This window comes from Salarias fasciatus, chromosome 9 (assembly GCF_902148845.1).
Source record: "Salarias fasciatus chromosome 9, fSalaFa1.1, whole genome shotgun sequence".
In the NCBI taxonomy this organism is placed as follows: domain Eukaryota; kingdom Metazoa; phylum Chordata; class Actinopteri; order Blenniiformes; family Blenniidae; genus Salarias; species Salarias fasciatus.
The window spans coordinates 10845638-10856841 of record NC_043753.1 but is presented as its reverse complement, the minus strand read 5'-3'; the positions used below and the strand labels follow the sequence as shown (position 1 = coordinate 10856841).

At 46.3% G+C, this 11204-nt stretch overlaps 1 protein-coding gene across 1 annotated transcript in view; it reads right to left on the bottom strand.

The window, feature by feature from the left end:
* The window catches only part of prex2 (phosphatidylinositol-3,4,5-trisphosphate-dependent Rac exchange factor 2), an 82360-nt gene that overhangs the window by 59087 nt on the left and 12069 nt on the right, over positions 1–11204 (bottom strand). Inside the window, exons 2-6 of the mRNA XM_030099711.1 lie at positions 8507–8578; positions 5772–5894; positions 4221–4325; positions 2758–2859; positions 1760–1921 (exon numbers count right to left, since the gene is read on the bottom strand). Of these exons, the coding sequence (XP_029955571.1) occupies positions 1760–1921; positions 2758–2859; positions 4221–4325; positions 5772–5894; positions 8507–8578 (564 nt within the window). The remainder of the gene's footprint in view (positions 1–1759; positions 1922–2757; positions 2860–4220; positions 4326–5771; positions 5895–8506; positions 8579–11204) is intronic.

Genomic DNA, 11204 nt, shown 5'->3' with positions numbered 1-11204 from the left:
CCGGTCAATCTGTACTTGTTACGTTCCAATTTTCCACTCTTCTGCGTGTTTATATCAGCGTTTTTTTGAAGAATGTGAGGACTTCTGCTGACTCTGTTTAAAAGCCAATAACAACTAACAATCAGGATGAAGAATGAGCAACATCAAAGCAGGAAATGTCATTAATGGAGAGAAAAGTCAAGTCCACGTTTCTAATTCGATCTGATGATGACCTGGAGAAATGAATGTACTTTCAAATAATAAGGAAGCCAAACCAAGCAAACTTCACTTCATTTCTACACGAATACTAAATAAACAGAAGAGGAAAATGTGAAGTGAAAGACAACTGGCAACGGCGGCCTCTAAAATAAACACGGTTTCACATGCGACACCATTCGAGTGGCCCTCGACGCTCTGACGGGTGCTGGCAGCGTCCGGCGGGGCGGCCACACCGGGCCGGGGCCAGGAGGCCCGAGGGGGGCCAGCTGTGCAGCGGGTCAGCGGTAACAAGAAATCAGACGAGGAAGAAGAGGAGGAGGAGGAGGAGGAATGGAACAAAAAGAAAAACTCATAATCTCGTCCCTCCATCATTCCTCTAACACCCACACAGAAACACAAGCTGCAGCCACGACCAGATCTCGATGCAAGATCCAAATCACTCCACCCGACACATTCTTCTTCATGTATTTATTGTAATATCACATAATTTCAAGATTATTTGTCTAAATCCGCTCGGTGTTTTCACTCTGTTGGCCTACTTTAGCACTAATGGGTCCAAACACCGTCTATTTTTGTGTATTGACTTTGAAGCTGGAAGAACAACACTGGGAGTCCTTTCACAGCGTCCCGCTAACACTAGATCAACAGTTTAATATTCTCAGTGACGCAAAGACAACACCAGCGTACTATGCTCACGCTCTGCCGTGTCGAGTCTTTCTCATAGTCGGGCTGAAAGCCTGTTTTTGTTCGGTTAATGTTTACAGCTCCGCCTGAAGATGGATCAACACCGGCGTTGTCTTTTTGTTTGCATGTGCCTCGTAAGCCTCCGGGCCCTCCGACAAGGAGCCAGACCAATAAAGCAAAAAGCATCAAAGCTTCTTCACAAACAACTGCCGCCAGAGTTTTCCTTTCCAACCACGATTAGGCCTACTAACATCTTTTTTTTTTTTATTAAATTCGACCTACAACTCAAGCAGCTCGATTTAAAGTACAATCTACCTGATAGAGATTGCGATGGTCACCCTCAAAGCATGACCGCTCAGCAATAGGTTCATCCAGGCAGAAGGAATCTGGCCATTGTGAATACAAGTTATTGTTCGCCGAGAGTACAAAGGAGCTTAAAAGGCTACAAAAGTCACTCCGCTCGGAATTCTTGTTGGATTGCTGGCATAGAGGCTAAGTGGATTTAAATAAGTCATGACTTTCAGATTTGAAGCAGGAAGCTCAGATGTGAGTTTAAGGGGGAAAAAGTTCACGAAACCGTGTCAAGTCAATCAAGGTATCAAAGGCGTCTGATGAGAGTTAAATTGAGTTAAAAACACAGAGGAGCTGCAGAATGTTTGAGGGGAAATCGTCCTAACAATCAGTCATCTGTGGATGTTGGAGCACATTCTCCTGCTTTACACTTACAGTGAAAAGAATGCATCTTTTTCATGTTCCTGACAAAAAAAACAATGATATTTTGGGCTTAACTTGGCATCGAAACAAACTGCACCACATAAAAACTGAACCAAATTACTTTACAATTATTAGAGTCTGCTGAGTTTCGGTGGACGCCTACCTCCCAGCCCTCGATGTGGGACTGCCACTCCTCTAAGATCTCCAACTTCTCCATCTGTCTCTTGGCCTCGTTGATGCTGGAGCACACGGCCTTCATCACCTGGAGAGACTCCTGGACCAAGACGTAGTCGTTGTGTTTCCTCGGGGTTCTCTTCAGCAGCTCCTGTATACGTACACACACAGATTCGTTTCTGTTTTTGTAAACTAAACACTGCATTGAACAACTTGCAAACAGAAAAAAACTCACATACAAACACTATCAAGCTGTTTATAATAGAAATGTCTGGTCTGATGATTTGCATTGCATAAAAAAAAGTAATGATGGCATTGTTTGTACACTCAGTTTTTGACCCATCAATGATTCTTAAGTGTCGTGGTTTACGCCCTGCCGCCACATGCCCGAGTCCAAAAGCGATGGCGATCAACCTGCATCGCCTGATTTACATTCTACAGCTATCTGTGTCACTTCACAAAGAGGCGGAGGCCCCGGCAGCTGGAGGACTTCAAATGGCGGAGCATCAGATTACCCCCTTATTATTATAACATCCCCGCGCACATGCTGGTGGCTGTTTAGAGAGCGCCGGCTTGGATTCATAGATCATAACGAGATGGACGGAAAAGGGGACAGCTCAGCTCACCAGCTCAAACAAGGCTTTTGAAAATGCACTTAATTTCACTTTAGAAAAAAAAAAAGTTACTTTCTGAACTAACAACTGGAAGTGCAGGTATGAAAGAGTCCACTCAAAGTGTGTGAGCGTGCGGCGGGGGTTGGCTGAAGGTGATGATAGGCCTCGTGTTTTTCCTGCAGCGCGGCTGCGCCGGCAAAGCCAAAGCAAGAGACGTGTCGGAATACGAGGCCAGGGTTTCGTTAGCCAGGGAGGGGTGGAAGTGAATCTAATGACTAGGTGGTGTAGAGTAAAGAGAGAGGGGGGGTGGGGGGTGGCACACGGGTGTGGCGGCTTAGTAACACATGGTTAGCGTGAACGAGGCCAGACTCACTCTGAGCAGCAGCGGGTATTTGCAGATCCGCTGAATAGGAGCCACCAGGTAACCCTCCAGGGGAACCTCGGTGTTTTTTCTGCCTCCCAGCAACATGCAGTTCTGTAGGAAGAGAGGATTGTTATTCATTTACCCTTCATCCAGCTTACAGTCAGCAGGTTCGATCCAACAATCGTTAACTATGAGTGAAGGCTACCAGCTTACCCTCACACGTACACTCAATCACGGGGCAGCAGGTTGTGAAACTATCGCCAAGAAACTAACCTTTTGTCTTTCAGTGAATGGAAGCTGCAGGTCAGAAGGTTAAATTTCCGTTCTCGCCTCCTCCTCAGTTGAAATTCAGATGAGCTGCTTCTGAATTACAACGTAAACACGAACCCGAGCTTTACAGGCCGGCAGCAGGTTAAAGGTTTAGTGAGGGGCAGCGGATATCTCCACCCTGGTCACTGCAGGGTTACGGGAGGTGACCTGAGGTATACTGGCTCAGGGGGGGGAGGGGTAACATGAGACTCAAATACCCCTAATGGAAGCTCCAGGTCACTGAAAGGTCAAGGCTGTAAAGACCCCATTAAATCAAAGTCAATTAATATCTTTGCCTCCGCTGGCTTTCAAGATTAAACAAACTGGCGGACAGTAAATCAGACACGGGGCCGTCGCCGCCACTCTTCTCTGATGGCGTGTATAACATGTGCGTGTTTCATCTCTCGCGCCATCAATTACAGTCCAAGAAAAAGGTCACACACCTCCTCGCTCTGCTGGACGATCAATACAAGCCTGCGGTCGCACCGCCGTCTCCTGCGCGCAGCTCAGCCACACAAAACCTTTTCTTCTTGGAAGTCTTCGAACTTAAGGGGTGACGGGATGCATGCTAATTATCGACGCCTACGTGGAAAGAGTGAAACCGCACGATGGGAGTGTAATCGTCATCGGCGGCGGAGCTCCGCCGGGGAGAACGGGGCGAAACAGCTTAACCTCCCCGGCCGCGAGCCAGCGCTGGAGATGCAGTCATCCTTTGTTCTCTCGCAACACGACGCTTCCCCGTGGAAGCCGGGGCTTCTAGGAACGCCGGGACAGGAAGAGGGAGCTCGCCCACACATGGGGCAGAGTCGCATCAGCTGTCAGACACACTGGAACATAACGTGCGGGGTTTTTACACTGTCCAGCTGCCATGTGTGGGTGACCGTGTGTTTGTGTGTCTGAGGGGAGAGCGGCGCTGTGCTCTCAGATGTGGGACTGGTTCTGATCACCCGTGGATGTTCTTGAAATCATCTGTGTTTCATAATTTTCGGCTCCTCGTATGAAATCAGGTCGTTTCTGTGTGTTTGTTCTGCGTTCCTAAGGCTCTAAATATGGCTTCCAGAGCAGATTGAATCCACTCCAGCGCCGCCTGCAGCCGGCGTGTATCACTCGTACGCATGTTACCAGCCTCCGCATTGCGAGGAGGGGTTCGAGTCTCTCCTCACCAGTAAACACGTCCTGACGCTCCGGATCTTATTGAGCTCCAGCAGGAACCTCTGGGCCTTCTCGTGGTTCCCGCAGTATTCGTCGTAAATCTGAAAGCGGCTCCTCTGCAAGAGCCAGAGAAAGTCAAGGTGAGAGGGATGCGCAGGGAGCGAAGAGGAACACATTAAAAGGCGGAAAATACGAGCGAGAGGGCGAGAAAGTCAAACGGAAAAGAGGGAGAAAGAGAGAAGGGCGTCGAGAAATAAATTAAAGCAGACAGGGCAATCTTGAGGATGGACATGTTGACTCAAAAATGAAGGAAAAAGAAGAGAATCGGAAGGAGGAAAAGACTTTTTGCTGGTTAGGTGCACTCAGGATGAATTTGGGCTGTAGGTGTTTCCCCCCCCCCGGGTTACAATGGTATCCTGTCATCTGCCTCGCAGCCATATGACTGACAACTTTCCACTGCAGCTATTCATATGGCATCCATCGCCCATTGTCTGTAAGAGCCAGAAGTGGGACCAGACCACACAGCCTCTAAATCAGCCACTACAAAGACACTACAGAGCAGCAAAAAATAGCACGGCGTCTTCAGCCAAGCTGCTGCCTCACAAGACAAAGCCGCCGATGTGAGGAGACATGGCTGTCATAACAACAAGCAGGGGCGCTGCAAAACACAACTTTGGGATTAAACTGCATTGAATGCTTTTTGTTCTTGAATCGTGCTTTCCGGGATGTTTATATATAAAGGCTAAAATTAATGATTTATGGCTCTGGGAGTGACTTCACTGTCACACAATCAAGAAAACTGGAGTCTTCAGTCCGCCTGGACCGCACTGATGTTCGAATCAGAGGGATTTTCATTTGAAGAGTGAAGTCAGGATTGCGTAAATCTTTCCTGGACATCTTATAGCATCAACAAATCACTACGGAGGAGGAAACTCTGAAAGAAATCAGCAGAACGAGGGGAGCGAGTGTGTCTAATTTGTTTGTTTAATCGCTACGGGCTCACATGATCATTCTGAATGAATTACGGCAGAGAGTCGTGATTTTTCAGCTTTTTTTCCTCTGAAGCATGTTCCATCTTCTCAATGAGGTCATGTCATTATAAAGCTAACTATGCCATCTGTGCTGGAAGATCATCTCCCTCTCACCTGTAAGAACAGCGGTCGGCATCGACCGAGGCCAAACGGCGCCTGCAGCCCAGCGCAGGGATGCTCAAGATTTATTACACTTAGAAACCTATTATATGCCAGGCCGCCTCAAGGCACTGCATCAAAGAAACGTGATATATAGTGGGAGAGAGCCGTATATCAGGGCTCTATCAAGCATATCACACATGTGCACTCCCTCATCACCAGTAATCCGCAGAGATAAATTGACAACATGTGGAGCAGCTTGTCATTTCCAGGCGTGCTCAAAGATAGAGCTGCATGCGTATTCGAGTTTCCATAAAGGAATCGGGTCTTCTTCTTTTTTTTTCTTCTTCTTTAAGGTTATTTATGCTTGCGTATGTCAGGTTGAGCTGCAGGAGAGCAGCTGCTCCGTAATCCGATGAATGGGTTACGTACAAAGTGCAGGAAGCAGCGGCCGACTTCGTGGTGAGCGTGAGGCTCGGGCTGCAGCAGCTCCTCCACCATGGACAGGAAGTCCTTATGAACGGCCAGAATCTCCTCGATGTTGGAGAATAAGACCTGAGAGAGAAGATGGGAGAGTTAGGATCAGCGTTGTTAGAATCGCATTACAAATCTAAACATTTCCGTAATCACCACTTTTAACTGTAGCGCATTAGTACGTGATTATCATAATCGTAACACATTTGCAATTACTCAAGTCTGAGCGATGTTTTGTGTTAATTTCCTCACGGTGGATGAGCCACGGAGCTACTGTTTATCTGTGATGCATCAGCAGTGTCACATGAGCATTAGATCAACTTTATGTGTCACGTCAGCTGAGATAAACTGCCAGCAAGCAGAAAACTTGCTTGCAGCTTTTTCTCATTTTCATCTGCACCCCTCCCAAAAAAAAAAAAGAGCTCGGTTTAAATTTAACGGTCGCCACGTCACTATTTTACGGGTCCGGTCCATTCAGAACTATTAGGCTGCATTTGTGGCCACTGGATTAAAACGTGTTTGACACTCCTGGTCAAAGCTGCTTATTTCTTCACCAGCAGAACACTGGTGAAGACACCCCAAATAAAAACAGAGGAAGGCAGTGACGAGTCTCTTGGCCATGCTACTTCCTTCCTGGCAGAACTTTAGATTGTCTGAATCAATAATTTGGCAGATGCGGCTTTTTTGTGGTCAGTGTGGCGTCTGGCATGTCTGAGGCCACAGATTAAAGAAAGAGGTTTCTTTGTAATGAGCATCTCGGCTTTTGATATTTGAATTTCAAACACTATTAGAGCTTTTTTTTTTCTTTTTCCTTTTTTTTAACAAGAAGTCTAAAAAAAGAGCTTTAAAGATCTGTTGTGGGGAAACGTTGCCTTCATGTGGTGCTGACATTTGCCCTCACTTATGCCATTTTTGTGGTGATATTAAAGGACAGAACAATAAGCTGACGGCGAAGAAGCTCAAAGCATGAAAACCAGAAGTCTCTCATGGCTGTTCTGAGGCTAAAATCATCTTTATTGAGAATAAAAAAATCTCCACTTTGGTGGCCTGGATGTCCCTGGGACGCTCGGTGGCATTTCAGACGTTTCTGACGACGTCTCCTCTTATCTGAAACCTCCTCCGCACGGCGTGTTCCCAAACAAAACCCGAGTGCGAGGGGACGGATTCCAAAACACGGAACCTGCAGCAAATAACCACTGAATGTGTGTTTGCCTTCAAAAAGTAAGCAAGCTCACAGAAACAGCCAGCTCCCACTGTGTAGAGAGCATCCTTTATTATCCTCCGGAATCATTTATAAATAGGATATATTTACAGCTGCTTCCTGGATCGCCCACCATTTCGTTCTCCGCTTGGTCTATTTTAGGTTGAAAGAGCGCTTCCTGGTTTTAGTTCAGACTTGTGGGCCTTTCTGTGAGGAGTTTGCATGTTCTCCCTATGGCTTCTGTTATTCTGGTTTCCTCAAAACAGTCAAAACATGCATTTAAAGGAATACTCCGAAGATTTTGGACCCAGGCCCTATCCCTATCATTTACAAAGCGAGATCAGCTCATAAATACCTTTTTTGTGTCTGTGCATCCAGTGGCTGGATCCCAGCTGTTAGCATCGTAGTTAGCTTAGCTCAATTGCTGGAAGTCAATAGGAATCAGAGCCAGACTGACGAAAGTGGACAAAATACTCCTTACAGTGGGTCCAAGGGATGGCGTATTAGCACGTGAAGTAAATCCGAATGGTTATAAAACATTTTAAAAGACATGTTTTCTTTTCAATCCGTTAAAATAACGTTTTGATACACACAGACCTGCGCATGCGCAGTGCTCCGTGGAAGGATATAGCAGTAGAACAGCAGTAGAAGTCATAGACTCAGCCGCTGTGCGCAGGTCTGTGTGTATCAAAACGTTATTTTAACTGATTGAAAAGAAAACCCGTCTTTTAAAATGTTTTATAAGCATTTGGATTTACTTCACGTGCTAATACGCCATCCCCTGGACCACTGGAAGGAGTATTTTGTCCACTTTCATCAGTCTGGCTGTGTTTCCTCTTCACCTCCCGCAGTTGAGCTAAGCTAACTACGATGCTAACAGCTGGGATCCAGCCACTGGACGCACAGACACAAAAAAGGTATTTATGAGCTTATCTCACTTTGTAAATGATAGGGATAGGGTGCGGGTCCAAAATTTTCGGCGTATTCCTTTAAGCTCTGTTTACGCAGTAACATTTTCAAATCGATGTCCATTCACATTTCAGTTTTCACATGTTTCAGGTGACTGAAGGAGTCGGGGCTCGGGGCGTCAGAGGAGCCGACATGTTCTAACTGTGAGTGGGCGGGTTTTCTCCGGGTACTCTGGTTTCCTCCCACAGTTCAATAACATGCATTTAAGGCTAATTGGTGCCTGTAGGTGCAAATGCGAGTGTGTGTCTCCGTGTTGCTCCAGTGATGAACTGGCAGCCTGCCCAGGGTGTACCCTGCTCTCGCCCACAGTCGGCCGGGATTGGCCAGCAACGCTGAGCTGGATGAAGTGGTACAGAAGATTGATGGATGGGGCACCCCGGAGGGAGTTAACGCAGTTTCAAATGGAGTTTTACAACTTGTCAAGGCTCAGGTTTCTGAACAAAAATAAAGCTCGTGTGCGGCACCCCGTGCAATTATCTAAATCTGAATTACATAGCCAAATGCCTCCCGGAGTGGGCCTCACCTTAACCGTTTCCTCCGTGATGTTCTTGTCGACTTTGGTGGCGGCGTACTGGTTGAGACGATGTAGGAACACCTGAAGCGGAGCAGAAAAAGGAAAGCAACAGTTAACACCTCTGCACTGGGTCTCAGCATCGAATTACCCCGTTTGGCATCTGACCGACTGCACCTCGAACGGGCCAAAACACGCGGGAACCAGATTTGAGGCTTTGTGTGCAGCTGCAACACTTGGCTGCCGCAGCAAATTGGTGACCCTCACAATGGACACCTTATATTGGTGAAACACAATCCCCCCCCCCAGCACTGGATGGCGAAAGAAAAACACAATGATTGCGGCGCGTTGTATTTCAAAGGCGACGTTTAGTAGCTGTGGATGTGAGCCGGAGAGGCCAGCAGCGTGTGAATTGAGATAGATGGAAACTGCTTTTGCTTTCTTGGGTCCCGGAGGACGCCGGTTCCCAGGCTGCTCGGCTGCACAAGCACTTGACAACCCATTTAATGCTTCAGGGCACTTTCTGAGAATGGCAAATGAAGAAGGTGTGCGCTGAATGTATTCCTAAAATGTGACTAAGGAGAAATTAGTCATTTTGTGAACTCCGCCTGAGGGAGCGCGTTTAGAGAAGAGGACATCCATCAACAGCTACAAGACATAAATCTAGGTGTTTACGTGCGCACTGCGAGGAATACAGCTGGAAAGACAGGGATGTACCCGCAACAGGGAGCTCTGGAGAAAACAAATTGGCTGCATCACCCCTTTGGTTTTGATTGATGTCTGTGAATCACTTTACTCCGAAGAGGCTATGATGAAATCAAAAGCAAGGCCAAAAAACCTAAACTCTAAAGAAATGCAAGAGTCTACAGAAAAAAAAAACTTTAATACTTCAATTATCAGCTTTATTGTTCTTAATGTTACATAAGAACACCATTTGTGATGCTCCCATTGCTAACAAATGTAGGTGAGTGCAAGTTAAGAAGCGGCGGAAAGACAATGTCCTTGGCATACGATCACAGAAATGCACTTGTGCAACGTCGGTTTCATTTTACCAGCGTTTGTTTCCATTTTCTGTGTCACGCAACTAACTTAATTTGTCATCTGAAGGGAGTAAAAGCCAGGAAATCAAAGTAAGATACAGGCGGTGGAACAAGATGTGCTTGGATTTTACTATTCCAAACCTGGCTGTTGAAACGCTGCGGTAAAGATTCATGACACTGACGATAACTTTCAGACACTCGACCTGCACAGATACTCAGGATTTGGTGGGACATGATCAAATTCGCACACTGCAGACACCGAGGCTGCAACAAGTTACATCTGTCCTGGCGTTTAACCTTAACCATGGCGATCCCCCCCCCCCCGCACCCCCGCTGAGGGCCATAATGCCATCTGCTGCCTGCTGTCGCCCGACAGCGGGCAGCCTGACCCGAGCAGGGGGAACACAATGTAACTGCAAGCCATGCAAGCAAGATTTATGACTACTCGACATCAAAAATTAAGACAAGAGGTACTTCAGTGGTTTTATCGAAAGACAAAAAAAAAATGCTTTACTGATTGTGAAAAAAAAGTGACAATTCTTCACATTTGACTTGATTATAAAATCAGTGTTTGATTACAGTTTGTGAGAAGACGTGACAAGCTGAGAGAAATCCTCTTCATCATGTTGTATTGATGTAATGCACTTCAAAAGAAAAGTGCAATAAGTGAGTGTATGAGGAATGGATCGAGGTCCGGGGTAGAGGGGAAAGAGGGGGGGGGGGGGGGGGGGGGGGCGCTTAAATAATCAGCCTCTTTGTAGTAGGCCAACTCCACGCTGATTACCATTCTGTTGCTGCCTTGCCTCACAACTCTGCCACTCACGGGCATTAGCATCTGATTAGCAAGTCTAATATGTATAAACACTGAGCAGAATTCGACAGGAACTCGCAAAGGTCTGCCAGGCCTTATATACAGTATACGACTGGAACTGAGCAAAATCAGCACTAATTCCCGCCAAAACACTGCCTCCTATCATTAGTGCGACCTCAATCACAGCCTCATTAGAGAGTCTATCAGTTCAGTTTTAATAATGAAAGATCGGACTCAAAAGAAAATAATCCCTATATCTGTAATACACTACTGTACTGTATTTCTAGTTAAAGGGAGTTAAGCTGTAAACATTCAAAGCCACGCAATGCCAAGAGTGAAAGCAAAAACAACAGTTATTAAGGTTAATAACTTGTGTTATCACTTATTTCTGCCTCTATTAGGGGCTAGTGCGAAACTAAAAACGTCTTTTTCTGTAGAAAGCACAAAAACAGCCCACACTTTGAGTCGGAGCAGCCATTCATGCGATCCCTCGAATTGTTCAATAGTTTGGGCTTGATTTGTGGAAACGAACATGTCTCTTCCTCAGAGACTGCCAAGACCGCTGCACTGAAGCTGTTAAGAGACTTGTCCTGGAACGACGCCACAGACAGTGAATGGAAGGCAGAACGGCTGGATTTACGGACACAGTAACAGTACCGGGGATTACTGTGGATGTAAACCTATTTCCAGGTTTATAGTATTTTTTACAACAAGACATGAATGCTCAGCTCATTCGAAAAAGCTGTAATGTATTACAGCATTTGTGCCACTGAAATACTGACATTTGTTTCAAAATAGCACGTGTTGATCAGTACTATTGGTCGATGAACGCTGTGAGGCAAAGAAAGATGACAAAGAA